Source organism: Staurois parvus, unplaced genomic scaffold (genome assembly GCF_062004578.1).
Source record: "Staurois parvus isolate SC_StPar_1 unplaced genomic scaffold, SC_StPar_1.0 ptg000015l, whole genome shotgun sequence".
In the NCBI taxonomy this organism is placed as follows: Eukaryota; Metazoa; Chordata; class Amphibia; order Anura; family Ranidae; genus Staurois; species Staurois parvus.
In genome coordinates this window covers 6351421-6378917 of record NW_028317811.1, presented here as the reverse complement: position 1 = coordinate 6378917, position 27497 = coordinate 6351421, and the positions used below count along the sequence as shown (strand labels likewise).

General features: G+C 40.2%; 1 protein-coding gene across 1 annotated transcript in view; it reads right to left on the bottom strand.

The window, feature by feature from the left end:
* Positions 1-27497, bottom strand: part of LOC149473444 (mitochondrial enolase superfamily member 1) — a 64350-nt gene that overhangs the window by 17943 nt on the left and 18910 nt on the right. Inside the window, exons 5-13 of the mRNA XM_089678261.1 lie at positions 26326-26352; positions 24481-24553; positions 24355-24393; positions 22888-22970; positions 19968-20002; positions 18721-18808; positions 17043-17177; positions 3624-3665; positions 605-734 (exon numbers count right to left, since the gene is read on the bottom strand). Of these exons, the coding sequence (XP_089534387.1) occupies positions 605-734; positions 3624-3665; positions 17043-17177; positions 18721-18808; positions 19968-20002; positions 22888-22970; positions 24355-24393; positions 24481-24553; positions 26326-26352 (652 nt within the window). The remainder of the gene's footprint in view (positions 1-604; positions 735-3623; positions 3666-17042; positions 17178-18720; positions 18809-19967; positions 20003-22887; positions 22971-24354; positions 24394-24480; positions 24554-26325; positions 26353-27497) is intronic.

Sequence of the window (27497 nt, the reverse complement as noted above, 5' to 3'; positions counted from 1 at the left end):
TTTTTCAATTGCAATATTTTTTTCTCACGAAAGTGGAGTTACCCTTTAAATTCTTGGGTGGTAAAGATGGCAGCAGACAGGTCAGTTTTCATGAACAGTCATAGAACACAAAAAAAACCCAGAATATCACCTTCAATAATGGGCAAATTCCAGTTTTTGAGAAAAGAAGCAAAATGCAAGGCACATATCATAGCTAGATAACTAGACAAAGGTCTACTGAAAATAGACAAACATGAACAGAAAAAAAACAACTAGAAACACAAGCAATTGTGCATTAAAATAGCACTGCTTTGTGAAAAAAGTAAAAAAAATAAAAAACAAAGATTTCATGAGAATATTATATATGCAATTATGCACATGTTGATAATGAACTGATAGTAACTGTGTTCACATCTTCCAGGAATGTTTTGAGAAACCGTTGTTGAATATGTTGATATGTGCACATAATGAAAATAATACTATGGAGGATACATCCTAACCCTTAACACTGCAGAAAATAAAAGCATACTTGTGTACTTTAGGGCTAACAAAGGCTAACATTTGTCATTAAACATATTTATGTCTCAACAGTTGTGTGGTTTCTGGAATGTGTATATAGCCTTACCATTGTATTTCTTTGCCATGAGAAGAACAGAGAGGTTTTCATTCACACTTCCCAATCTGCAGCTGTCAATCTGAAGATACTGGAGAGCACTGGCTTGTAGAAACTGTTTAAACATTACTCTGTTCTGACACTACAGACCAAAAAAAAGTTTAATCTTAATGTACATAAAGAAGCAATGGTAAGGCCACATACAGTAGTCAAGGCAAGATTAGAAATAAACAGATAGTTAAATATTCTTGGAGTCTGTAATAGTTAGCATTTAAATGGAAATGATAGTGTCATTTTATTGAGCACATTATGAGTTATAACAGTTCCTGAAAATATATTGTGATATCCACACGTTACATGCCTGCATATTTTTATTTTTCTATTACATGTAGAGATTTGTTGCCACTAGAGGCAGTATAGATAAGCTACAAGTGTTACTTCCTAAAAACTGTTGAAATAAGATAAGACCAGGGGCGGACTGACAACTCATGGGGCCCCCGGGCAATAGGGGATCATGGGGCCCCTGTGCCCTTCCCCAAACTCAAAAAAGCCTATGAAAAAGGTACCAGGGGCATCTCATGGGGCCCCCTACTGACCCTGGGCCCTCAGGCAGTGCCTGAGTTTCCAAATGGTCAGTCCGCCCCTGGATAAGACACACAATATTTTCATGTTTTTTAAAGAGTTGGTCAACTAGTAGGCTTGCATTGTGATAGTTTTGCTTTGTTTTCAGAGAAGTCATTCATAATGTGCTATTATACGATGCTTACTAGCACATTATGCTCTTAGCTTGCAGGGAGAAGATTTTTTAGAATTTTTTTTGCAGTTTACTACCTTTATTTTCTTAATCAACCCTAAAACTTTTAAAGCATTAACACACACTAATGAGGTTATAAATATTATACTCATCTTCTTTACATGTGTAAAAAACATTTTAAAAGATTATACATTCCTCAGTAAAATGCACTGGTCTGTGGATATATAGATAAATGTCATTCCTTTAAACACTCTGTGTGCCTGGTTGCTGCCGAACACGGCTGTTACAGGCAACATTTGATCCCACTAACAAACGGAAACCAATTGGAGTTCCTAATCATGTGGTCACTATGTCAGATATGACATAATAATCAAATACAAGTTAAAGGCTTTATTCAGAAAATAATGATTTCAGCCTGCAGAGGCAACTGAATCCGACGTGCCTCTGTTTAATACTGTAATTGTTTTATACAAAAATAGTAATAAATAAAAATGATAAATACAAAAACATTCTAATGTAAACAAGGAGCTGAAGCCTTCTGTTTACAATGAAAAGCTGGAGGGCTGCCAAGTCACCACAGGGAGAGAAAAGTGATAAAGCTGCCAAGAATTCGACTACAGCTGGACCAGGGAGCCTTTCTTAGGAATGTTGAGGACACATTTCTTCACAGTGCCTGAAGCTACAGAGGTCAGAGTTTATTTATTCCTTACTAAGAATATATCAATACGTGAAGCTTTATAGTCTGGTCACAGGTGCACTTTAAGGCCCCACCTAGCTATTCTGGGATGGTATTTTAAGTTACTATTTTCCAGTGCAAGCTGACTACTGGATTGTGACAGACTAATATTGTTCCTAACTATAGTTGTAAATTTCATTAATTTTGTGTCCAGGATACATGATAAAAAGCTGAGAGGACACTACATAGCTGTGTGCAGCAGCAGCTTTATTAGAGCACTATACATGCTAAAAACTCCATACATTGATTTGCCAAAAGATTTTTGGTTAGGTGAGAATTTAATAAATGATGGTTGATAGTGTAGAGAGGAGTAGAATTAAGAGGAAGTATGAGTTACTGTATTTCAGATTTTTTGTTCTAATGCCTATTTCTCTTTCTTCACTGATACAGAACAGAACAGAAAAGCAGAGGCAACAAACATAAGTCTTTCTACTTGCTAAGTTACTTGTGGATTTAAGTTTGTAGTCATCAGAATAGACAATGATCTTGGTGGTTATTGGTACTTTCAGCTGTAAACAGGCACCCCTGACTTGACAGGTCTTGGGGAAAAAAATGGATTTGGGCAGCACAGTGGCTAAATGGTTAGCACTTCTGCCTGGTAATACTAGGGTCATTGGTTTGAATTCCAAACCATGGCACCACCTGCTTGGAGTTTGCATGTTCTTCCTGTGCCTGCGTGGGTTTTCTCCGGGTACTCTCTCAGTCCAAAGACATGCTGGAAAGATAATTGGCTCCTGTCTAAATTGGCCCTAGTATGTGTATGTATGAATGCAAGTTAGGGACGTTAGATTGTACACCTCTTGAGGGTTAGGGAAAAGTGTGATACTGTTGTATCTAACATTTCTACTTCAGTTTTAAAATCAGAAAGCAGCAGTCTTATATCTTATGCACTGAAAATCCTTGGACCTCTGGCCACTCCTTTCACTATATTATGCCAATAGATATCAGAGCAGAGCTGGGGGAGGGGGGGGGACTTATATAACATCATAGGAGACAGATCTGCTCAGTTATAGGAGGAGGAAAAACTAGTGGCCACAAAACTTTTCCTTGTGATCTTAGCTGCTCGAGGGATAGCGGTTTTCCACTCAAGGGGTAGTTTTTTTTAAATAATATTGATTTCTGAAACAGAATTTTGTTTTAGCACGTGCTTAGTGGACTTACTTTTTAACTAGTTTATGAGACACAAAATACTTTTTTGTTGTCCTTTATTAACCCCTTTTTTTAACCAAAGTTTGTACGATAACCAAGTCAAATTTAGCAGTATCAGTAAGGCACAGTTAATTTTAAGAATTACATGACTAATTTGTAATTTTGAAACTCAGGCTGAGAATTAGGAAAGTGCACTTCCTAATTCTCTGCTGTAGTGATAATCAGTGTTTTCATGACACTATGCATTCCATTATGAAACACTCTTGCTGGAACTGGGATCTCTCATTATTTTGATTTTTAACAATCTTTGAACTTACAATTTGACTGGAAGCAGTACATGGCCATCCCTTGAGTGTGCAATATAGACACATGAAAAAACACTAAAAACTTACTTGCTCTCCTGTGGCAACTCCGATCCCTTGTGGAGCTAAAGCCTAAACGGGAAATAACACCATTATGAAATATGTTTTTACTGTATGTATTTTGATCAGCTACATATTTTACAGTGTATATGTATATAATAGGTAAATATGATAAAGTTGATTTATATAGGGTAGATATTTTTCAATTATGTCATTTTAAGCTTAAATGAAATCTCAGTGTGCCATGAGAAATTGCACTAAGGGCTGTGAACTTTAACATCCCCAGTGACCAACCAGACTACTAGCTGCACATAGCTTGTTGCGAATTTGAATTTCAGTTTACCTGCCCAAATCATCAACTGAACCATGTGAATCTACCCTTTCTCAAAGTCAGTATTCACATTTCCAGTCCTATCTCAACACAAATATCAATGCTCAGGCCTGGTGATAGGTCTTCCAAACACCACACTGGACACTGTGTGCCTCTTGTTTTCATACCCAGAAGAGGGGTTTTTCAGGGATTTGAATGAAGCCCTGGGAAAGCAAATTATAACAGTAAAGGGGTGAGATTATAGCACCGGGGTGCTCAACCCATGGCTAAATGTCGCCCACGGAGCCCTCTGATGTGGCCCACAACCTCAAACCAGTATGGCGCATGTCCATGCTCTGAGATGGAAAACGCAGATTGTGATCAATGGGTTGTGGACCCCCCATCCCAGAGCATCAGAGATGGCAGTGGAGGAAGCAGGAGGCCGCAGAGGGAGCAGGGGCTGCATAAGCCAATGCTTCCTCTGTAGTGCCTACTCCTTTCCCAGGTGATACCAAGTGTGTGGGACCTTTCTTGCAGCCTGGAAAGCGATGCAAGCAGAAGCTGGAAGGGGAAGAGGTCAGTGTATTGAACATCACATAAACTGTGCTTTTGTAATGGGAATTTTAGCAATTTTAAAAAAGGGTTATTAGGTTGCTTTCACACTGACCCACAGGTGCAGTGAACCTGCGGCTTTACTGCAGATTAGCTGCACTGAGCCATAGACTTCTGTTACTGTATATTCTGTGGCTTTGGTGAGCTTTCAGAATGTGCACCACACCCGCAAGATGTAATAAAAGTCTATGGCTCAGTAGAGCTAACCAGCAGGCAAGCCGCAGGTGCACGGTGCTGCACCCGCAGTGTGGTGTGACAGCTGCCTTATAAAGGGGCTCAGGACAGTAAAGGCTTATTTGCATTTCCAGTTTGGTGGGCGACTGGTTAACAAATCACTTAAATGGCTCTCACTCTTCAAAAAGGTTGAGCACCTCTATTATAGCACTTTTCTTATAGCAGCCATAACTGTAACACCCTGCTATTATTCAGACTGCAGGATGTTAAAAGAGACACAAGGTGGCAGTGTCCTGAAACTTAGTGGCACACATCCTGGTGGAAAGCTTTATGGATTTTGTAGGCTGAACCGCAGGACTTTGTTGGAAGGCAGCGAATTGGGGTACTACATTTCCCAGAGGAGCTGGCATGTCGGCGGAGGCATATAAAAGGTAGAAGCCTGGAAACAGAGGCAGGAAGTGAGCTGGGAGAGAGCTGGAAGGAAGGTGTGAGGAGGAAGCTGTGCGGAATGCTGGCGGACTGGAACAGGCCGCAGAGTGGGAGAGCGGAGATAGAGTGGGAATAGCCGACTGCTGACATCGCCAAAGAATCTGGAGGACTACCATGTCGACCAGAGACCTGGGAGGCTGCTGTCACCAACAAACTCTGCAAGAGAGACCACAGGACCGCTGCCCCTCCCAATCTACAGCGAGACCACCAGTGACTGATGATACCACAGATCAGGTGAGAGAGTCCCAATCTCCAGACACGTAAATTGTCACTGACATTCTATAGAATCAGCCATTCTCTATACAGTTACACAAGTTGAGGCCTAGTTCACCAGACCTATTAGCAAACACTTCTCCAGCATAATCCAGTCATTGGAGTCAATTGCAGTGTCTGCCCTCTGCGGGCCAAGCCACACCACTGTTTCCTCTTCAATTGGTCTACATCCATCAAGGGACACTTCTCATTGTTGCCATTTGCTAGAAAGGAATTAACCCTTTGCCAGTAAGTGCTTCTGCCCACCTTGGAAACCTTTTGCTGAAAACTTGCATCTCATCTTGTGCCTTAAAGAGGTACTGCCCAAGTTAAATACCAGTTAAAGAGATAGTGTCTGTGCTGTCCTAAATCCCTTTGAGGACTTCCACCTGTTGCAAGCAAGGAAATCTGAATTCTTGTAGTGCACCAGCTGGGCCCCAACAAGCATGCAGAGGATCTTTCACTGCAGTTAAAAGGACTTTAACCTTCCTAGTTAAAGAGCTCTCTTTCTTTATCTCAGATTTGAACCTTGTAATCAGCTTCTGAGGGCCCAAAGTAAGCCAGCCTTATTCTTTAGTAGTTTTTTTTTTCTTTGTTCACTGAGGTCAGAAACATCTCAGAGTTAAGGCCCTTGATTAAATTCTGACTTGCAGGAATTCCAGAACTGACTGAGATTTTTGCTGCATGTGTTTTTTTTTTTTTTAAATTATATATTTTGAATAAGTTTATATTATAAATACAACACATTATTCAAACATTACAATCACATAATCTCCAAATAAAATTTTACAAAATCCCTTCCCCTCCTTCTCTCCTAACCCCCCTGTCACCTCCTTCTATTTTCTCTTTCTTCATCACACCACTCTCCTTCCCTACCTACCAAACAACTTAAAAAAGAAAACCATAATTCTATCTTGTCTCTACCCCTCCTTTACAGTCCGATGAGTTCTAAAAATCTCTTGGATGTTTTAAAATCCTTCCACCTATCCCAAATATTCCTAAACTTTTCAATTTTATCCTCTTCAATATGGTATAGTTCCTCCATCCTATAGATAAACTCCACTCTATTTATCCAATCTTTTATTTTCAGGGTTTCCTGCATCTGCCAGAATTTAGGGATCAATCATTTCACCGCATTTATTAAATAAAATACCATCATGCTATTATATTGTGCCACCGTCAGCTCAGATTTGTGGAATAAGCAGACCCAGGGATCTTTAAGTATACTAATCCCTGTTATCTTGTGTATTTGTTGTAATATTCCTTGCTAAAATTCCTGTATTTTGGGACAATCCCACCATATATGTGCCATTGTTCCTTTCACCCCACACACCCTCCAAAATAAAAGTGAACTCTCTGCTCATTGATTATATGCCACACTAGGTGTAATATACCATCTTACTAAACATTTATAATTAATTTCTACTGTATTCATATCTATTGCACTATGTGTTAAATTAAATATTTTCTTTTTTTCTTGTTCACTTAATTTTGTCCCAAGCTCATTTTCCCACTTTTCCAAAAACAGTGGAGAGGTTGATCCATATATACCAGTAAGGATCTTATATACTGTATACACGAGGTAACAAGGTTTCTTATTGTCTCCAAACTAAAAAAACTGTTCAAAGGAATACATGTCTTCCACTGCTCTTAGTGGCTGCAGGAGCACTGCAACAAAATGTCTTAATTGACAATAACGCCACTCATCCAACATAAAAAATAATTCTCTCTTGTTTTTTTAAATCTAAGAAAGAACACAATTTCCCCTTATTAGTGATATCTTTTAAACATGCATTTCTATATTTGATCCATTTACCTGCAATATTTTCTTTCCCCGGAGGGAAGAGTTCTGTTCCCCCCAGTGGTATTAACAGTGAATTATACACCCACCCCCTTTGTTTATGAATTTTATCGCATACCCTAAAAACATTCAGTGTTAGAACACTTGTGTTCTCAGAAAAAACTCAAAACTGTTGTGGAAGCCAATTAATCTTATCTAATTGTGACTCACTCAAAGTGCTTTCTATCTTTACCCAACTTTCCGCCCGTGAATTATATATCCAGTCTGCTATTCGTGATACCAGCACCGAACAGGAATATATCCTAAAATTCAGCGCATTTAAATCCCCATTAATTCTATCTTTACACAGAACCTCTTATTTAACTCGTGTTTTTTTATTTACCCATATATATTTAAGGATCATCCCTTTAATTGTCTCGAAGAATGACCCCGGTAAATATATTGGGAGCATATGAAATTTGTACAGGATCTTTGGGACTATCACCATCTTTAGCATATTTATACGGCCAATCCACGAGAGTGGTCCTATTGATATTTTCCTTAGTTTGTCCTTTATCTCATTTATCAATGGAATATAATTTATCTGTTATATATCCTTTATGGAAGTGGTTAACTTTACACCTAAATAACTCAATTCCTTTTCCCTCCATAAAAAGGGAAAGCATTCTGTAGTATCTGTTCTATCTTCGGAACATTAATATTTAATATCTCCAACATCGATGGATTAATTTTCAAGTTTGATAACTCTCCATAATATTTTAAAATTTTCATTAGGTTGGGTAAGATTACTCTGGGGTTTACAATGTAAAATAACATGTCGTCTGCATATTCTGCGACCTTATGTTCCACGTCTCCTATTGAGATTCCCTTAATATCTATATTCCTTCGTACACTCACTAATAACGGTTCCAAGGATATAACAAAAAATAGAAGGGATAGTGGACATTCCTACCTTGTTCCGTTATAGATTTTAAAAGACTGACAGTGTACCAATAACCTTTACTGCTGCTGATGGACAACTATATAACCTTTTTATCCATTGTACCATTTTAGGACCAATTCCTAGTACATCCAGTGTATCAAACATAAATCCCCAATCTACCCTATTAAAGGCTTTTTCAGTATCAATCGTCAAAACTAACATCGGGTGACTCTCTTACTTTTTTGTAAAAGAATCTATGATCTTAATCCATTATTCTTTCCTTCTCTCCCTAGGATAAAACCCACCTGATCTAAATGTATTCACTGCAACATCAGCTCTTTCATCCTATTTGCTAAAACCTTTGCGCATAATTTTGTATCTATATTTAATAATGACATGGGTCTGTAACTGGCACACTGAGACAGGTCTTTCCCCTCTTTCGGTTTGATTGTAATATATGCCTGCAATGACTCCTCTATCATTTCTGTCCCCTCTCCTAATGCATTCAACGTGTATCCATCTGGTCCAGGGCTCCTTCCTGCAGCTGTGCTCTTTAAAGCAGCATAAATTTCCTCTTGCGATATTGATCTATCTAAGGCTACTAATCTCTTTCTCTAGTCTAAGTAGTCCAGCCTCCTCTAAGTACACCCACCTTTTTCCTTTCTTTCTTGTTCTAGCTCCATCAGGTCTTTAGATTTAATTTTATATAGTTAACCATAGTATTTTTTAAATGTTTTTGCGATATCAGTAGTTGAATATACCATTTCTCCATTCTCATATTTATTTTTTCTGTATAATTTCTCAATTGTTTTTCTCTTAACCTTCTCATTAGATATTTTGCTGGTTTATTCCCCCACTGATATCTTTAGCAATCCTGTTAAAGATTCTTCTCGTTTCTTGTTCCTTTAAGTCTTTTAACGCTTCTCTTTTTTGAGTTATCTTCTGTTGCATCTCTATTTCTAGTTTCTCCTTATGTAGTTGTTCTAAATCGTGTAGTTCCTCAGTTAATAATCTTATTTTCTTTTCCCATTCTTTCTTTTTTCAACCCCTATTGAGATCAGAATTCCCCTGATATATACCTTATGTGCTTCCCAGACTGTACATCTTCAGTCTCATTAAATGTAAAATATTGCTCTAGTTCCTTCTTTATTCTTTTCTCCATCTCAACGTCATGTATAAGTGTCTCATTTAATCTCCACATGCTACTTCTATTCCCTTCCCCTCCCCACCTTAACATTGTGACAGGTGCATGGTCTGATAGTGACATAGCCTGAATTTTGGAGTTTACCAAAGACTCCAACAGTCTGTATTTTATCATTATATAGTCCAATATTGAATACATCCCGTGCGCTGGAGAGAAGAAGGTATAGTCTCTATCTCTTGGATGTTTAATTCTCAATCCATCAGTTGACATTGATGCAACATTTTTTGACCAACTTTAGATTTTTACTACCATCCCTCTGCGCCTGCGATGTGTCCATCCAATGATCCATGTAAAAATTAAAATCTCCTGTCACAATCAGATAACCTTTTTTAAAATCCAGGAGTTTTCTTAACAGACCCACCAGATATACCATTTAATTCTTATTAGGGCAATAAATATTTGCTAATGTACATTCTATTCCTTGTAATTTCCCTTTCAAAAATAGAAACAGGCCTTCCGGATCAACCATTCTGTCTTCCATACAAAATCTTATATTTTTTGCTAGCCCAATGCTACCCCTTTTGCACGTTTTATTGGTGAATCTGCATAATACCACATTGGGTAATGTTTAGAATATAGCTTAACATTAACATACTGAGATAGATGCCTCTCCTGCAGAAACATTACATCAATGGAACATGATGGATTTCTCTTACTATCTTATGCCTTTTAATTGGAGTGTGCAGACCTTTCATATTATACAGTGAAGGAAATAAGTATTTGATCCCCTGCTGATTTTGAATGTTTGCCCACTCACAAAGAAATGATCAGTGTAAAAATCGAATGGTAGGTGTATTGTAACACTGAGAGACAGAATAGCAACAAAAAATTCAAAAGAAATGCATGTCTAACAAATTATGCACTGATTTGCATGTTCATGAGGGAAAGTAAGTGTTAAGGACCGACTGGCGGTAGCCTCTAGCGACCCACAGGCCGGAATCCCTCAGGGTGCGGAATCTAAGCCCCAGTCTGCTGTTTCACCAGAGCCCCTGATGGTGGGGATAGACTTGAAGAAGCCTGAGAACAGGTCGCGACCCTGAGTTCAACCAGCTGTGGTAGAGGTGGATTTGCCAGTGGTAGGTACAAGTGAGAGCCAGATGTGAAGGGGTAGCATATAACGTAGTCAGATAGGCCAGGTCGGTAACAGCAAAGGCAGACGGTACAGATCAGCAGGCAAAAGGATAAACGGGTCACAGGCCAGGTTCAGCAACAGGAGGTCAGGTAAACAGGAGAAAGCAGAAGAATGGTCAGACAAGCCAGGGATCAGGGCAGGTGAGAATCACGATAATCCGGGTCAGGCAGGTTCAGCAACAAAGGCAATCTCAGGTACTAGGAACAGGAACACAGGAATAAGACCATACGGCAATGTGAGCATTGCAAGAGCTGGTTTAAATTGCCAGCCCGGCACTGACAGGCGCGCCTGGGTCCTAGTGCCTACCAGCACTGTCATTGGTCACAGGCGCGCCTGGGTCCTAGTGCCCGCCTGCCTCTATGTCTTGTCGGAATCCTACGCATGTGCAGATTCATGCGTCGTGGCGATCTTCTCGTTCCCTGACATTGCCCCCCCCTTATGGGCAGCCTCCGGATGCCCAACTGACTCCTCTTTTGTGGATGGTTCCGAAAAAATTTTTGAATTAGCCTGGGAGCGTGGACATTTCGGGCTGGTTCCCACGAATTTTCTTCTGGCCCATAACCTTTCCATTTTATAAGGTACTGTGTCTGACCCCCTCTCTTCCTGCAGTTTAGAATTGCTTCTACTTTAAATTCCTCCTCTCCCTGAACGTCTAGGGCCACTGGTGGCTTTGATCTACGGTCCAGGAACGGATCTGGAGTGGCAGGTTTTAGCAGGGATACATGAAACACTGGATGTATTTTGAAAGACTCGGGCAGAGCTAATTCAAAAGCCACTTTGTTAATTTGACGCTTCACCTGAAATGGGCCCACGAACTTGGGTGCCAATTTCCTCAATGGGCATGCCATCTTTAGGTTGGTAGTTGCTAACCAAACTTGATCCCCTGGGTGCACGACCAATTCCCCCCTTCTTCTTTTATCAAAGGCCCTTTTGCTATCTTCCAGAGCCTTTGCCATTGCCTCCTGTAACAGTTTGTTGTTGGATGCAAAGAAATTTAAGGACTCTTGAGCTGCAGGAACCGGGTTTTCTGGGATCAAGTCTGGCAAGAAGGTGGGGTGGAAACCATAATTGGCAAAGAATGGGGACTGCCTGGTGGCAGAGTGATTTGCATTGTTGTAGGCAAACTCCGCCAGGGGCAAGAGTGGCAACCAGTCGTCCTGTAGGAATGAGGTGTAGCATCTGAGATATTGTTCCAGCGTTTGATTGGTCCGCTCAGTCTGCCCATTCGTTTGCGGGTGATAGGCTGAGGAAATGGACAATTTCACTTCCAGACTTTCGCATAGCGCTTTCCAGAATTTGGAAGTGAATTGAACAACCTGATCTGAGACTATATTTTTGGGTACACCATGCAGTCTCACTATTTCCCTGATGAAAACTTGTGCTGTCTCGGAAGCAGACGGGGTACTTTTCAGTGGAAGGAAGTGGGCCATTTTTGAAAGGCGATCCACCACCACGAAAATTGCAGTATGATTCTGCGATGGTGGTAGTTCTACTATGAAGTCCATGGAGATCATGCTCCATGGTCTGTCTGGCACCGGTAAAGGACGTAACAGGCCCCAAGCCTTGTTCCTGGAGGGCTTATTCCTGTTGCAGACTGCACAGGTTCTTACATAGGCCTCGCAATCTTTGGCCATACTTGGCCACCAAAATGTGCATTGCACCAACTCTAGGGTCTTGTGTACTCCGAAATGGCCCGCCAACAGATGGTCGTGGCAATAGCCCAGGACCAAGGTCCGAGCTCCTTCCGGTACCATGATCTGTTTCCCTTTCCATAAGAGACCCTCCCTACTCTGTATTGGAACTCCAGGTAAGTTGGGGGGCTCCAGGGACGCAGCCTGTAATTTAGACAGGAGCTCTGATTGTAGCAATAGGAAATTACCTGCTGGCAGGATGGTATCTGGTTTGGGCATTTCCTTGGGGTCCTCATACATACGCGAGAGCGTGTCAGGTTTTGTTTTCTTGGACCCTGGTCGATACGTAATGTGGAAGCTGAACCTCGAAAAGAATAACGCCCACCTGGCTTGACGCGGTCTGAGGCGTTTAGCTGTCCTCAGATATTCCAAATTTTTATGGTCTGTGTAGACCAGAATGGGATGCAAGGCTCCCTCCAATAGGTATCTCCATTCTTCTAGTGCTGTTTTAATGGCCAACAATTTCCAATCTCCGATGTCATAATTCTTCTCTAACGCGGTAAGCTTCCTGGAGAAAAAGGCCACCGGATGCATCAGTTCTTTTACACCCTTTGTGACAGGATGGCCCCCACTGCGTTTTCTGATGCATCTACTTCCAATATATAAGGTAGCGACGTATCAGGGTGACTTAAGATGGGAGCTGTCGTGAACAGCTTCTTTAGGGATTCAAAGGCGGCCTGTGCCTCTGGTGTCCACTGAAAGCGTACTCTGATCTTTATGAGTTGGGTGATAGGAGATACCAGACCTGAGAAATTCTTAATGAACTTCCTATAAAAATTGGCAAAGCCGATAAATCGCTGAACCCCTTTCTTATCTGTGGGTACCGGCCATTCCAGGATGGCCGAGATTTTTTGAGGGTCTATAGCAATTCCAGTGGTGGAAATAATTAACCCCAGAAATGGGATGCTGCGCTGCTCAAAACTACACTTTTCTGCTTGGGCGTAGAGCCCATGCTGGCGAAGTCGTTCCAACACGCTCCTGACGTGACCTCGATGTGCCTCCAGAGATGATGAAAAAATCAGGATATCATCTAAATAAACTATCACAAAGATGTCCAGGAAATCTTTGAATATGTCATTCACAAAGTGTTGAAATGTGGCTGGTGCGTTACATAGCCCGAAGGGTATGACTAAATATTCAAAGTGCCCGAACCGAGTGCGAAAAACGGTCTTCCACTCATCCCCCTCGCGTATACGGACCAGGTTATATGCACCCCTGAGATCCAGCTTAGTAAAAATAGAGGCTAATTTCAACCTCTGAAATAACTCGGGGACTAAGGGCAGAGGATAACGGTTTTTAACTGTAATCTTATTCAGATCCCTATAGTCAATACAGGGCCTCAGGGATTTGTCCTTTTTCTCCACGAAGAAGATTCCGGCCCCTGTCGGTGACGTGGACTGACGGATAAATCCCTTTCGAAGGCTTTCATCAATATATTCCTTTAAGGCCCCCAACTCCCGTTCAGAGAAGGGGAAGATTCGGCCGAAGGGAATTTCAGATCCCGAGAGAAGGTCAACTGGACAGTCATACGCCCTGTGCGGGGGAAGGATGTCTGCTCCCCGTGGACTAAAAACGTCAAGGTAGTGGAGGTATGCTGTAGGAACCGTTTGTGCTAGCTCAGTGTCTGTGTTTATACACAGCAAAGTCTGGGTGTCTGGTGGTGACCTGGGGTAGCAATGTTCCTGGCAATAGGGTGAATTAAACTGAATTGACCCAGTCCTCCAGTTAATTTGGGGGTCGTGTGCACGTAGCCAAGGAAGCCCCAAAATAACTGGGAATAGTGGGGACGCAATGGCATCCAAGCAGAGGAGTTCTTGATGATGACCAGCCATTATAGTGCATATAGGAGGGGTCTCCCGATCTACCAACCCAGACTTAACTTGAGTCCCATCAGCCAAGAGGATGTTCAAGCCATGCTCCTTGGTCAGTAAGGGAATCTGCTGTTGCGCTGCAAAATTGAGGTCAACAAAACAACTACAGGCCCCTGAGTCAATAATGGCCGTCACCTGTACGGTTCTTCCAGGGAGTTGAAATGAGATTGGTATGGCTAAGTGAGAGGGTTTATCTACACAAGCAGGAGTCATAGAAAAAGTAGGAGAAGAGCACTTACTTAACCTCCTTGGCGGTATTCCCGAGTGTAGCTCGGGGTAACATTTCAGTACCAAGAGCGGTAACCCCGAGCTACACTCGGGAATACCATGCAGCACTGCTCCGGCATTTGTTCTTCACTTACCTTACCCTGCGCTCCCACGATGTCCCTCCTGCAGCGTCCCCGGCCATCTCCTTCGGCCGATGCCGGCATCCGGTTTCTGTGTCCTGTCCCTGTGACGTCGGGACGCACGGGCGCCGCCGGTGGCGGGAAATTTAAAAATTTTAAATAATGTCATTTTTTTTTTTTTTACATTTTACATAGTAAAACATTGCTGTCTCAACCAATTTCACATACATTTTGTCCCTAGTGCTTTGTCCTGTGCCCGCCTGCATTTTGTCTGTTCTTTCTGCCTGGAAACTGAGAAGCGTCCATGGAGTCCAAAAAGTGTCCCTTTAGGTCAAAAGCGGTTTAGATCAGCTAGAGAACAGCGATAGCAAATCAGAACCACTTGCAGAATTGAGTAATAATGATTTGTGGGGAAATTCGTCATCAGACACTGAAAACGATTTTGCGACTTTGCTCAGCAATGTGCGAACTTATTATGGCGCTATATTTCAAATTTCAGTGTTTTTGGTTTGATTATATTATTGAATTAACTGTATTATTATTATATTATTATTTTTTATGATTATTTATTAAATTATAATTTATGATTTTGTGTTTCAATTTCTATCATACCCGGGATGTTTAATAGACTCTTGTTCGGACAGATTTCAGTGAGTTATTCCTAAAAATTACAGCCTACAATAAAAAAACTACATATTTCCATGCAAAATAATGGTACCGCTTTCAGCACCAAAAATCTGAAATAATCATACCGCCAGGGAGGTTAACTTCTCCGGGCAGGAACGTACCACATGGCCTGCTGCTCCACAGTATAGGCAAAGGTTGTTTACCCGGCGTCTCTGGCGCTCTTCAGACGTTAGGGAAGGCCGCATCAACCCAAGTTGCATTGGTTCGGCTCCCTCTGCTGGTTCCGGATTCCGAGTTTGGAATGGTCAGAACCCGTGGTAGCATCCATGTGGGTTTTAACCCTTGACTGGATCTTTCAAACCTCCGTTCCCGAAGCCTGCGGTCAACCTGAATTGCCAGAGTTATCAATCCTTCCAAGGAGTCAGGTACCCCTACTCTGGCTAGCTCGTCTTTTAGAGGTTCAGATAGGCCTAGGCGGAATTGGTGACGCAAAGCTGCGTCATTCCACTGGGTGTCCCCGCTCCAGCGCCTGAATTCTGAGGCATAGTCCTCTGCTGCCCGGCGACCCTGCTGCAAGGTATGTAGCACTGCTTCAGCTGAAGCAGCTTGTTGCGGGTCATCGTATAATTCTGCCATTGCTCTGAAAAATGAGGAAACTGAGTCCAGATGCGAATGGCGACTCTCCAGCAGGCGGTGGGCCTAGCCTTGGGGTTCCCCCTGCAGTAAGGATATAATGAATCCCACCTTTACAGATTCTGACGAAAAAGTCTGTGGCTGTAGGTCAAAGTACAACAAACAGGAATTCTGGAAGGCCCTGAACTTCCCTCGATCCCCACTGAACTGCTTGGGTTGGTACTCGAGGTTCTGGCGGAGGCATGGCGAACACTGCTCCAGCGGAAGGTTCTGCTTGGCCCCTGGCCGGAGGAGGATCAACTGGAGCTGATGGTGTGGTTGCTGGCGTAGTTAGGGTCTGAATACGTCCCTCCAGGTGGGTGTAGCTTTCTTGGAGTGTTTTGACAGCCGCCACCTATTGGCATATCTCATCCCAGGGTGAGGGACCTCTTCCCGGCTCAGTCATGGCCGTATGGTTCTGTTAAGGACCGACTGGCGGTAGCCTCTAGCGACCCACAGGCCGGAATCCCTCAGGGTGCGGAATCTAAGCCCCAGTCTGCTGTTTCACCAGAGCCCCTGACGGTGGCGATGGACTTGAAGCAGCCTGAGAACAGGTCGCGACCCCTGAGTTCAACCAGCTGTGGTAGAGGTGGATTTGCCAGTGGTAGGTACAAGTGAGAGCCAGATGTGAAGAGGTAGCGTATAACGTAGTCAGACAGGCCAGGTCGGTAATAGCAAAGGCAGACAGTACAGATCAGCAGGTAAAAGGATAAACGGGTCACAGGCCAGGTTCAGCAACAGGAGGTCAGGTAAACAGGAGAAAGCAGAAGTATGATCAGACAAGCCAGGGATCAGGGCAGGAGAGAATCACGATAATCCGGGTCAGGCAGGTTCGGCAACAAAGGCAATCTCAGGTACTAGGAACAGGAACACAGGAATAAGACCATACGGCAATGTGAGCATTGCAAGAGCTGGTTTAAATAGCCAGCTCGGCACTGACAGGCGCGCCTGGGTCCTAGTGCCTACCAGCACTGTCATTGGTCACAAGCGCGCCTGGGTCCTAGTGCCCTCCTGCCTCTATGTCTTGTCGGAATCCTACGCATGTGCAGATTCATGCATCGTGGCGATCTTCTCGTTCCCTGACAGTAAGTGTAGGATGGTGTCAGCAGGGGTTGGGCTTTCAGAATGGGGTCAAGAATGACAAAGAGCCCGAAAATAACTCAGCGACCCTTAAGGGGTAGTGCTACATATGCTAGGTTGTTGCAGTCTACATTGCAGGTGTATTTTAAACTGTTATCTTTTGCCCAATGTATTGAGATCATATATCCATAATGTTAAGATGGTTCAAATAATTATATTTTGAAACATATTCACCCAATATTTTTATTTGAAGAAAAAAAATTACCTTGGAGATTGTTGCATGGCCAAGAATATCATCCGGGGATGTGGGTTCCTCAATCCAGAGAGGTTTGAAAACAGCTAACTCTTTCACCCATGAAATGGCTTCATTCACTTCCCACCGCTGGTTTGCATCAAGCATCTAAATGTAATGAATCATATTTAGCATCAACTTGTATATTTGGCATGTCTAAAAATATAGTGGGTCTAGAAGGATTAAAGAGGAACTAAAAGAATAGAAATGTAATCATAAGTAGAGATTTTTGTTTTTTTTTAGAAGATAGGTAAACGTTAGGTTAGGTTATAAAACTTTTCTTTGTATTCACTGCCTCAGGCACAAAAACAGTGCAGTCCCAGCTCCCTTCTAGCATTCTGCATGTGCAGGACTTAGATCATCATCAGCACCCCAATGGCCAAGGGATGAGAGATGATGCCTGACTGGGAAAAGATGGCAGCAACAGTGGACAAAATGATGAGAAGGAGCATGGACCTATCATTGCTGAAGGGCACACTAGGGGATAAGTGTACCATAATATGCATGCTTGGACATAATGGCAGTAGCTCTGGGGCAGCTGTAGATTTAGCTCACCTTTAACTCAGCTCAGTATGTCTCTCAACTACTCAACAAGCAAATAATTTGGGTTCCCAAACTGACATGTTGCTCACATGTACTCATAACTCATTTGATCCAATAAACATAGCCCAGGATGCAACAATAAGAGAGAAACGTTTTAGCTTTCATTTTGTCACTTAAGGCCTTCTATATGAAGAAAAAAAAGCAAGATGCTGACAGGGGGGTGTGTTTTAGAATTCATCTCTTGTATCACAAAGACTTCTCAGACCACAAGATTACCAACAAAAGGGATGCCTGGATTAAACATTGGTGTACGGAGCAGGTAGACTGCACACATTTCATTATCAACTTCATTTTTGTTTGTAACTGGAGTGTACCTTTTTGCTGCAGTTCTTCATTAACAATAGGATGTCACAGATTTTATTTGTCACCTGGAATCACCCTTGAACTGTCCAAATTGCATGCTTGCAATGAGAGAGGTTTCACTGAACTGAGTAAAATCTAAAATAACTCTTGGTCCCATTAACACTAAGGACCCATGGAATTAAGACCATTTGAGTTAATGGATTGCAAATTAAATGAAGCTTATCCTGAGACAAATATGTAGACTGCCTTTGTTGGCCTCTTTATGAATACACTAGGTGCGTGCTCTCTCTGGCTTCAGACCTTCCGAGTCACTGATCTGCAAAAATGATGCAGCCAGAGGAGTCAGCAGTCCATGTTTGTTCTTGGTTAGTAAGGCTGGCCATACACTATACAATTTTCTTACAGTTTCTGTCCAATTTCCTTTAGATTTACCTTTAACTATGTAGTGCAAGGGCTTGCCTAATTGGATACAGTTGAAAATGTTGTTTAGGTTTGACCTCATATTATATGGTTTTTGGTAAATCTAAATTCTCAAGAAAATTGTATAAAGTATGGCAAGCCTAAGTCTGAAATCACTGAAGTGGCATGAAAGCCAGCCATATAGCATCTTCAGGAAGATAAATAAATAGTAGCCATATACTTGCATTAAAATTCAATTGTACCTTTCTTTATCCAATTTAAAACTAAATTAGTTCACAATATATGAGCATTGTGTAAATGGTTAAAATACATTTTGATTACTCACCAGTTTATTGTCAGGCCCAATCATTTCTCTAATAAGTTTGCACCTTCTAATATCATCTTGTAAGTCTGCCCCTACTTTCACTTTAAATCTAAAAAGGATAAAATGAGAAACAAAGAATATAAATATGAAAGTGCTGTAGCAGGTTGATATCAGTGTTGATAGTACTTCTAAAACCTGCTGGCATCATAGCAAATAGAAGCTAACTTTACTTATCCAGGCAAAAAGGGAAACCATATATTCAGAATATACATGTATTTCTGGTATGTTTACCTGTCAGCATTGGTTGCATCTCCACTTAAACAAGAATGGCAAAATAATACCTTAGGGGTCTATGTGTAACACATTTGCTGTACGAATGTGTCAATCATTTGAGCAGACACAACAAATCTTCACATAATTTGCTTAATACATTTATTTCCTAAAATTATCAGTACCATCTAGTGGCAATAATGCACTATTTTATTTTTTTAAATCAGTCACAAACAAATACCAAAATTATTGCCACTGTATGGAAATAAACATATTAAGCAAATTACGGCAAAGATTTGTTGCAAATGACTGACATTCACACGGAAATTTTTTTTATACATAGACCCCTTATTGGCTAGATAGATAGCAATGATGCTCAGAAAACCTGCGGACTTGAGTTTAATTCCCCCAAGGTTTATTTGGAAGGAGTTTATATTTTCTACACACTTAGTGATGCACGTGAATGTGATAGTTTCCTTAACTTTCCATTTTACGTGTGCGTTGATGTATACCCATAGTAATGCTAACTCCAGACAAAAAACTTTTTTTTGGTTTTCAATTGAATAGGGAAGGGTTACAACCTTTTCAGTGTCATCTTGTTGAACAAACTTCTCCATACATCCTATACTTCTGTCACCTCAACAAGAAGTTAAAGTAATTAACAGAGATTAAACTACACATTTAATATAGAGCGGAAAGGATAAGATCATTTTCAGGATTTTTTTGCTGTCTGTGTCCATATTGGTACACAGTAATTAAAACTTGACAATGATTTTAACCCTTCACTAATCTATCCAAATGCAAAGAAAAATGTTTTGGCTACAGCAGAAAAGTAAAACTGGACATAAAATGACAAATAAATAAATAATATAAAATTATATGTCATAATAGTTATATATTCTCTGGAAAATTGCAATAGCTGGGTGCTGGCAAACTCCCAAAATGTTTAACATCATCTATAACATACAAATTTAGAAAATAAAATATTTAAAAAATACCTTGTCCACCCTTCCTTCAGTGCATCTGTACACAACTAGAATATAACAGCAAATGTTAGAATTAAACCTATACAATCAATGCTTTGAAAAAACAATGACCTATAATTAAAGCAGTATTAAACCCAAAAGCAAACATTATATTGCAGCTTACCAATTCTTAGATGCGATTACTGCATTAGTTTTCCTTTTAAGCTTTCTTTCCCTTAGTTTCACCTGTTGATCAGTAGGCCAGTTGTTTTACAAATGAGCTAGCTCCCTTGTAGATGTAGTAATTAGAGGCATGAGGAAAAGCATTTAACACTGACAGGGGTGCTTACAATGACTAGCTTTTATTTATGTAAAACCTTTATCCCAAAAGGAAAAAAAAGAAACTGTTGCTGTAACTACTTATAAAGTGTGAGCTGGAGTTTGGCTTCACTTTGTTAATGTCTACATTTGCTAATACATCTAACACTATCCTTCCTCCAGACTGACAATGCCTCTGTCCAAAAGGTGCCCCCTGTGCTCATTAATCCAAAGTGGGAGCAATTTAATAGAGGAGGTGTGTTACTGGGATCACCAGGAGAAAACAGGGAAAACAGGCCTAAAAATAGAAAACGAATGCAGCCACCACATCCCTGTAATATATATATTTTTTGGTTTGTTTTGAGTTTAATACCGCTTTAGAGACAATATATATATATATATATATATATATTACCAGCATTTTATTTTATCTGGTAAAAAGGATACCTACAGTCTCCATGCACATGCTTTAGATGTCACTGTTCCTGCAGGAACAAATTAAAGGAGAGACTGTACCATGTTTGAACCAGTATGTTCCATTTATTGAGGTCTGGAAGAAGCCTAAAGTAAAGCCATTGTCCCAAGAGTTCACTCTAGTGCTGACCAAAAGACTTTCTAAGCAGCACTGGCGGACTCTTCAATGGATATCTTCAAGAAGAATGCAGGGTCTCATTTAGTTTTTGTGTTGCCTGTAGGGGATAAGGGTGACAAAAATCCTAACCAGTTCAGGATACACCTTGAGCATACAAGGTTCACCCTATAAAAATTATCTAAATCCCTAGGTGTACTTCGTACTTTTCCCCCACAACTTCTAGTATACAGTAATCAGAGAACTGGCTACACTGCTATTTTTCTCAGGAACTGCTGGAGTGGTTTCTGTATATAGAAATGTTGCAAAAACTGTCTACAGCTTCACTGATCAATATCTTGTAGCAATATTACAGTTATATTATATGTAGAGAGGTTATTTGATGTGCACATCAGATAAATGTCTACTGTACTGCACATATCATCAGTTAATAAAACCTATTTAACCTAGTATTACATTTGCAGTTAACTACTAATCAGCCTAAATAACTAAATTTTTTTTCTTCTCCCGTTAGGTATATCAAAGTAGAACTATAATTTTTTTTATTTTGGATAGAGCAAGCACTGTCAGATTTTTTTTCTTTCATCATCTGTGTTCCATTGCAGAGATTTCCTCTCACTTCCTGACCCATAGTAAGACAGGAAGTGAGGGGAAATCCCTGCAAATTAAGGGAATTTCTTGGGAACACCCACATCACCAGAACTAGTGTCCCCATTGGAAGATTACTCTATTACTTTTCTGGGGACAACCCAAAATTTGGGATTTTCAATAATAATGGTAAACAGGCCAAATAGAGAAGGTGAATCTCCCTACTTCTAATTTGAATCCATCTCCACTCCATCCACAACTAAAACAAAGTTTTGTCTTTAGTTACACTTTAAAGCTGATTTCATTTATGTATAATATTTTTTTTAATCATTCATATGTAAACTTAAATATCAATGGTAAAAAATATAGTGTTTTTTTTAATCACACACATTAGCAAAAAAAAAATCCTTTATTGTAAATCATTATCCTTCATTGTAAATCAATTATAATGCTCTGTACCTGCTACATATTTTCAGTGCAATTTTAAACAGGACAAATTACAGAATTAAATTTGTATTTAGAATAACTCATGCAACAAATACATCCATAAATTTAACAGAATCTATCAAAATATTTTCATAAGCCCCCAAAAAATTAGTAATTAAGGTCACCCTTATCACCATGCCAAAATATTGGTGGCTGCCTGCTATGTTGATATGACAGTAATCACTGGGCAAGTGTGTTAGGTGGAAAGGGCCCCAAAATAGTGTGGGACACCGCTCATTGTAAAAAAAGAAGCTGTTGCACTGCAAATGGATCACTACCCCCCCCCCCCAAAAAAAAAATGAATAATGGAAACATATGGGAGGTTTATGCCCAACACAGCTGATATTGGTAACCCCCTGAGCCCAGTAAGCTAATAAATGGATACAATTTTAAAAATAAATAAATAGATACTGTAAGCAATTTCAGAAAAAAACAACAATATATAAAAAGTAAGAGGTTTTAAATACATATACTCTCTCTTTGCAATACCTCCACACTTCCTCCCCTACTTTTCGATGCTGGGAATGTAAAAATCCTTATTACCCAGGAGAACCATGAAGGTTTTTGAAGGTGCCCTATCTTTCTTAAAATTCCAGCTTAATGCTGAAAGGAATAAGGGTCAGTGTCAGAAAAATACAAGTGGGATACCCTCTTGTTTCTATAGTTGAATAGAATTTCAGCTTGTATTTCTGGGGCACCAGGCTTTTTGATGAAAGCCTTTTAAAAAAGAAAAAAAATTAGGGAACAGCAAATTTGAACCTGGTGGCAAGGAATGCAGGAGTGCATTGGGCAACAACCAGCGAAGTGGATTTTTAATCATTTACTCATTTCCCTTAATTCAGTTAAAAAAGTTATTTTGGGGATTCTATGAAGTTATTGTATTTAAGCAATTCTACAATGATCACACTAAAAATAATGGAGGATATACAGGCAAAGCAAGGAACAGATAGATCCCATATCACTAACTCAAACCTTTTTTAGTTGTTCATCTGGATAGCCTAACCAGGCACATGATGTGGTATATGCAGGGTATCCATTCTTTACCATGTACTGCTCTAACAACAAATAAAACACAACCCTATTTACTTTATATACTGGTAAATTTTGTAATTATCATTATAATTTTATTTAATGTATTACTATGTGTATCGGTTTATCTATCCACAAATACATATAATAAAGTAACATCTAATCAATATCAAGTAATGCTGTTATACTGTATACAATAATGGGAATTACCCATAAATCCTAACATCACTGGAAAAAAAATGAATCAGTTATTTTTCTCTGTGGCATAAGTTCCTAGAAGAAAGATGAAGGGCAAGGACCATGTGTTTTTAATTTAAGGTAGATAATACTTGATGCTGGAAGTGTAAAAAAAAAGTATATATATACAGTATATATATATTTTCATTTTTTTTTAAAGAGTCAGATGGATAGTTATTTCCTTAAAATAAAGCTCACGTTTAAAAAGTGTGGCTTTTATATTTAACCTTTCTATTTTGCATATTAGTTTTTGGATAAAGGATCCAAAGGACCCTTAAGCCCAATCATTGGGATAGGGTAGCAACGTACCTGGTGTCTGCCTACACATGGGAACAGGTAAGTTACAGATAAAACCCAGTTTCTCTTTTGGAATCTCCCACTGGACCCATGGGTGTGTGTCATGATGATGGATATACGAGCTGGTATGAGTGTGGTGGGAGCCTATACACATGCATCCTAATTTTCTATACACACGAATCTTTGATTTTAGCAGTGATTTCAAACTTAGGTACGGTATATTATGACCAAGCATGACAGAACAACGAGGGTGCCTTAGCCAACACAGTTTTCCTTATCTAGGCAATTACTCAAGCCAGCAAAGTTTCTTCCACATTGCCCATTCTTTTTCTCTTTTTATGTATTTTTTCATCAGATCTACTATAATGGATCTTGCCGACAGAAACATTAAAAGTGGGACAAGTCATTTTTAAGGAGTCTGTAATTAGTACAAATGTGGAATAATTGATTTGTAAAGAGACAGTAATAGTAGTGATCTCTAGCAGTCTCATGTAATGTGTCTCCATCTTATGACTGACTGTCTCCTGAAACATATCCCCAGTCTTCAATAACCTCTATAGCATATTTGCAGTCTCTGACCAACTCCTGCTGCACGCTCATAGTCTCTGACAGAGTTTTTTGTAACATTATACTCAACTCCTAGATTGTAAGCTCCAAGGAGCAGGGCCCTCTAATCCCTCTTGTATTGAACTGTATTTGTACTGTCTCCCTCCATTATGTAAAACGCTGAGCAAACTGTCGGCGCTATACAAGTCCTGTATAATAATAATATGTGCTTCTTTTTGGTTACATAATGAATAGAGTGTATTTTGACAAATATAGATCATAAACACATGTACAAGTGCACATAGCAGCTTGGAATGGTTAATGATTTACCTCTGGTTTCTTGTTCTTGTTTCCCATTTTGAAGTATTTCTGCAAAACATTATTGCATATAAAATATTCCCAGTGTGGTAAATATAATATTTTCATATTGTGACCCTAGTGTACAATGTGGCCTACCAAGAGCTTCTTCCTCTGTCAGTGCATCTGTTATGTATCTGAAATCAATGCAGGATACCAGCTGCTCTGGAGTCTGTTGGATACAAAAGAAAAAAACCCATGATGATTAACATATAGTTGTAATGAAAATGAAACAGCCTGCCACAAAATTAAATAGCTCAAGGGGATGCTGAATCCCAGGCAGATATAAAACACATACATTAATGCACATCTGTATTCATACATATTTACATGTATTTTTGCACCTGAATTTGATTTAGTATCAGCCTCTTGCAGTATTCGTACAGTAGAGCTCACAGTAGGAGAGGAAGAAACAGCACAATCAGTTCATGTAGTGAAAAAAGCATGCTGAGAGGAGGAGAAAGTAGAGATCCAATTTCATCATTGTAACTTCTCCTTTAGGGTATGTCAATGACAACCTGAGCTCAGAGGAAGTGAGTTGAATGTTGCTGGCCCTCATTCAACTTAGAAGACTGGGGACATATAGTGGTGAAAAAGAAGTACTGATGTGTACAGTTCCTGGATTGAAGGAGAGAATTGTTGCAAAAGCAATTTATGTTGTCTTTAATGGGCTATTCATTTTTTTTGTTTGTTTTCTTGATTGTGAAGGTCTGTTTTAAGACTAAAATATAACAGACTAAAAGACTATAATAATATAACATCTCATTCTGGAGCTCCACCCTGGTCCTTAGACAGTGCCACTATTCTCAGTAAAGCTATATCCGAGGTGTAACAATTTAATTTCTGGAATTCCCGTGGTGTAGTACTATTTTGGGGAGTCACACAGCCATTCGCACTTGACCGTGTTCTGTCATGTTCTAACTTGCACTCTCCTGGGTCACAGACTAGGTGATTCAGACTTTATGGAGTAGTAGAAGAAATAACGTGTGTGTGCATTCAGCTTTTGGCAGAAAATGAATGACAGGACTCTGGAGCAGGGGATTAACATCAAATTTTGCCTGAAAATTGGCAAAAGTGTGAGTGAAATTTTAGGTCTGTCACAACAGACTTATGAACATTCCATGAAGAAATCAAGTGTTTTTGAATGACATTGGTGGTTTAAGGAGAGGCGGGAAGTTTTTCATTATGATGTAAGAAGTGGGCAGCCAAAAAAGCAAAGGACGAATAAAAATGTGGACAGAGTTTGAGCCCTCAGATTGATGCAATTAATGTCAGAAGAATTAAACGTGAAGAGGGAAACAGTATGGCAAATTCTAACGGATAATTTGGGAATGAGAAAGATTTCCACAAAGATGGTGCCTCGAATCTTGACAGAAGATCAGAAAGAGTTTCATCTTCAATTTTTATCTGATCTTTTGAAAAATGCAGAGGTGTTTGATAGGGTTATTACTTGTCCATTCCAGGAATTAAATTGTTGCACGTTGTACATTCAGCTGCACTGCTTTAGACCAAGTATATGTTTCAAGAACCAGAGAATAAGGTAGATATTAAAATACAATCTAGCTAGGTAGTCATTAACAGTTATTAACAGGGCTGGGGCAAGTGAGGGCAGGAGGGGCAGCTGCCCTGGGTGCAGACAAACAAGGGGGCAAAGAATAGATTCAAGTTGGTATACCTATTCTATGACATGTACTAACAGTCGGGGAAGGGATGCAATTCTGGATCCTTGCCCTGGGCGCTGGACGAATCTGTCCCAATACTGGTTATTAACTGTATTTGTATATATCAGCATAAATACTTAAATTTGTTTTGCTATCAGCCTCTTGTAGTCCTTTGCATAGAAGCATTCTGACAGGAGTACCTAGATCAAAACACTGGCTGCACAGAACCACAAAAACTGTATTTAACAATTTACCTGGAGTTGGGCCCTGCAAAAAGCCTTACCATGTCAACCAGCAACTTCCAGAGGGGCTAGAACACAAAAACAAAACACAAATAATTATACATGTAGTAATAATAGATTGTTTTTAATATATTTATTGCTCTTTTCTCCATTCACTCATTATATTCAGAGACTAATTGTGTTTGTAGCAAACTCAAGGACATTTGCTTTGCTACCTGTTATGTAGATGTGCAATGCAATTGCTTCACTATGCAAAACAGACATTTTCACCTTTCTGGAAGAGGGTAGCTGAAAGAAACTTCAGGGAGACATCCTTTGGATTCTTTAGTCTGATTCTTTTGTTTGGTGCCTGTGGGACAACACAGGAAGGCTGGAGAGAATTCCAACTCTTTCTTCTGTTTGCCTAAGAGGACTGGGGAGAGCTGGCTGCTGCATTGTAAGTGCCACAGGGTTTCTGTAAAGAATTTTCTAGTGCTTCACTGCTTATCGCTCAGATTTCTAGAATTGCATAACTCTGTTGCAATATTAAATGGCCATATCTTCATCTATTTGTTCATCTCTTCAGGAGATAGTGTAAAGAACTGAATTACATCGTCAAGGAAAGACTGTTCAGCCACATACAAAGGATAAATAATTGTTTTACAGCAGTGTCTGCTGGATAAACTATCTAGGAAGGGAGTGTCAGGGAAAACGTATGCATGGTCGTGTGCGAAGATGTGCGCATGCTCATAATAATTTGAGTGACAACTAGACATGCCCTAACTCACGCGCCCTTCCCTTTGCAGGTGTGCACGCGCATTAGAGTAAAACACGTGCAAATACTTGGTGCCCGCTTGCCTATTTAAAGTGGCTCCAGAGACTGGAGGATTGCTGAGTGGTTGTCAGCTGCTATCGTTTGTGACCTGATCCTTGTTTTGACCATGCTTGTTCCTGATACCCCATTGCTGATTCTGGCTTGTGACCTGACCCTGCCTTCTGCCTGCTATTTTGGTACCTTTCCTGCTCTACCAACACCAAACTGCCTCTGACTGTTTTGGTTCCTGATGCTGCACCTCTCTTGCCTGGCTGATATCGACTCTTGTCTGTGTGACAACCTGAGATCCTGCACATGCCTGCTTGCCAGCCTAATGTTCTGTACCTGCTACAGTGCCTTCCCATCTGCTAGAGCAGTGTTTTTCAACCTTTTTTTCAGTCAAGGCACCCTTTCAAATTA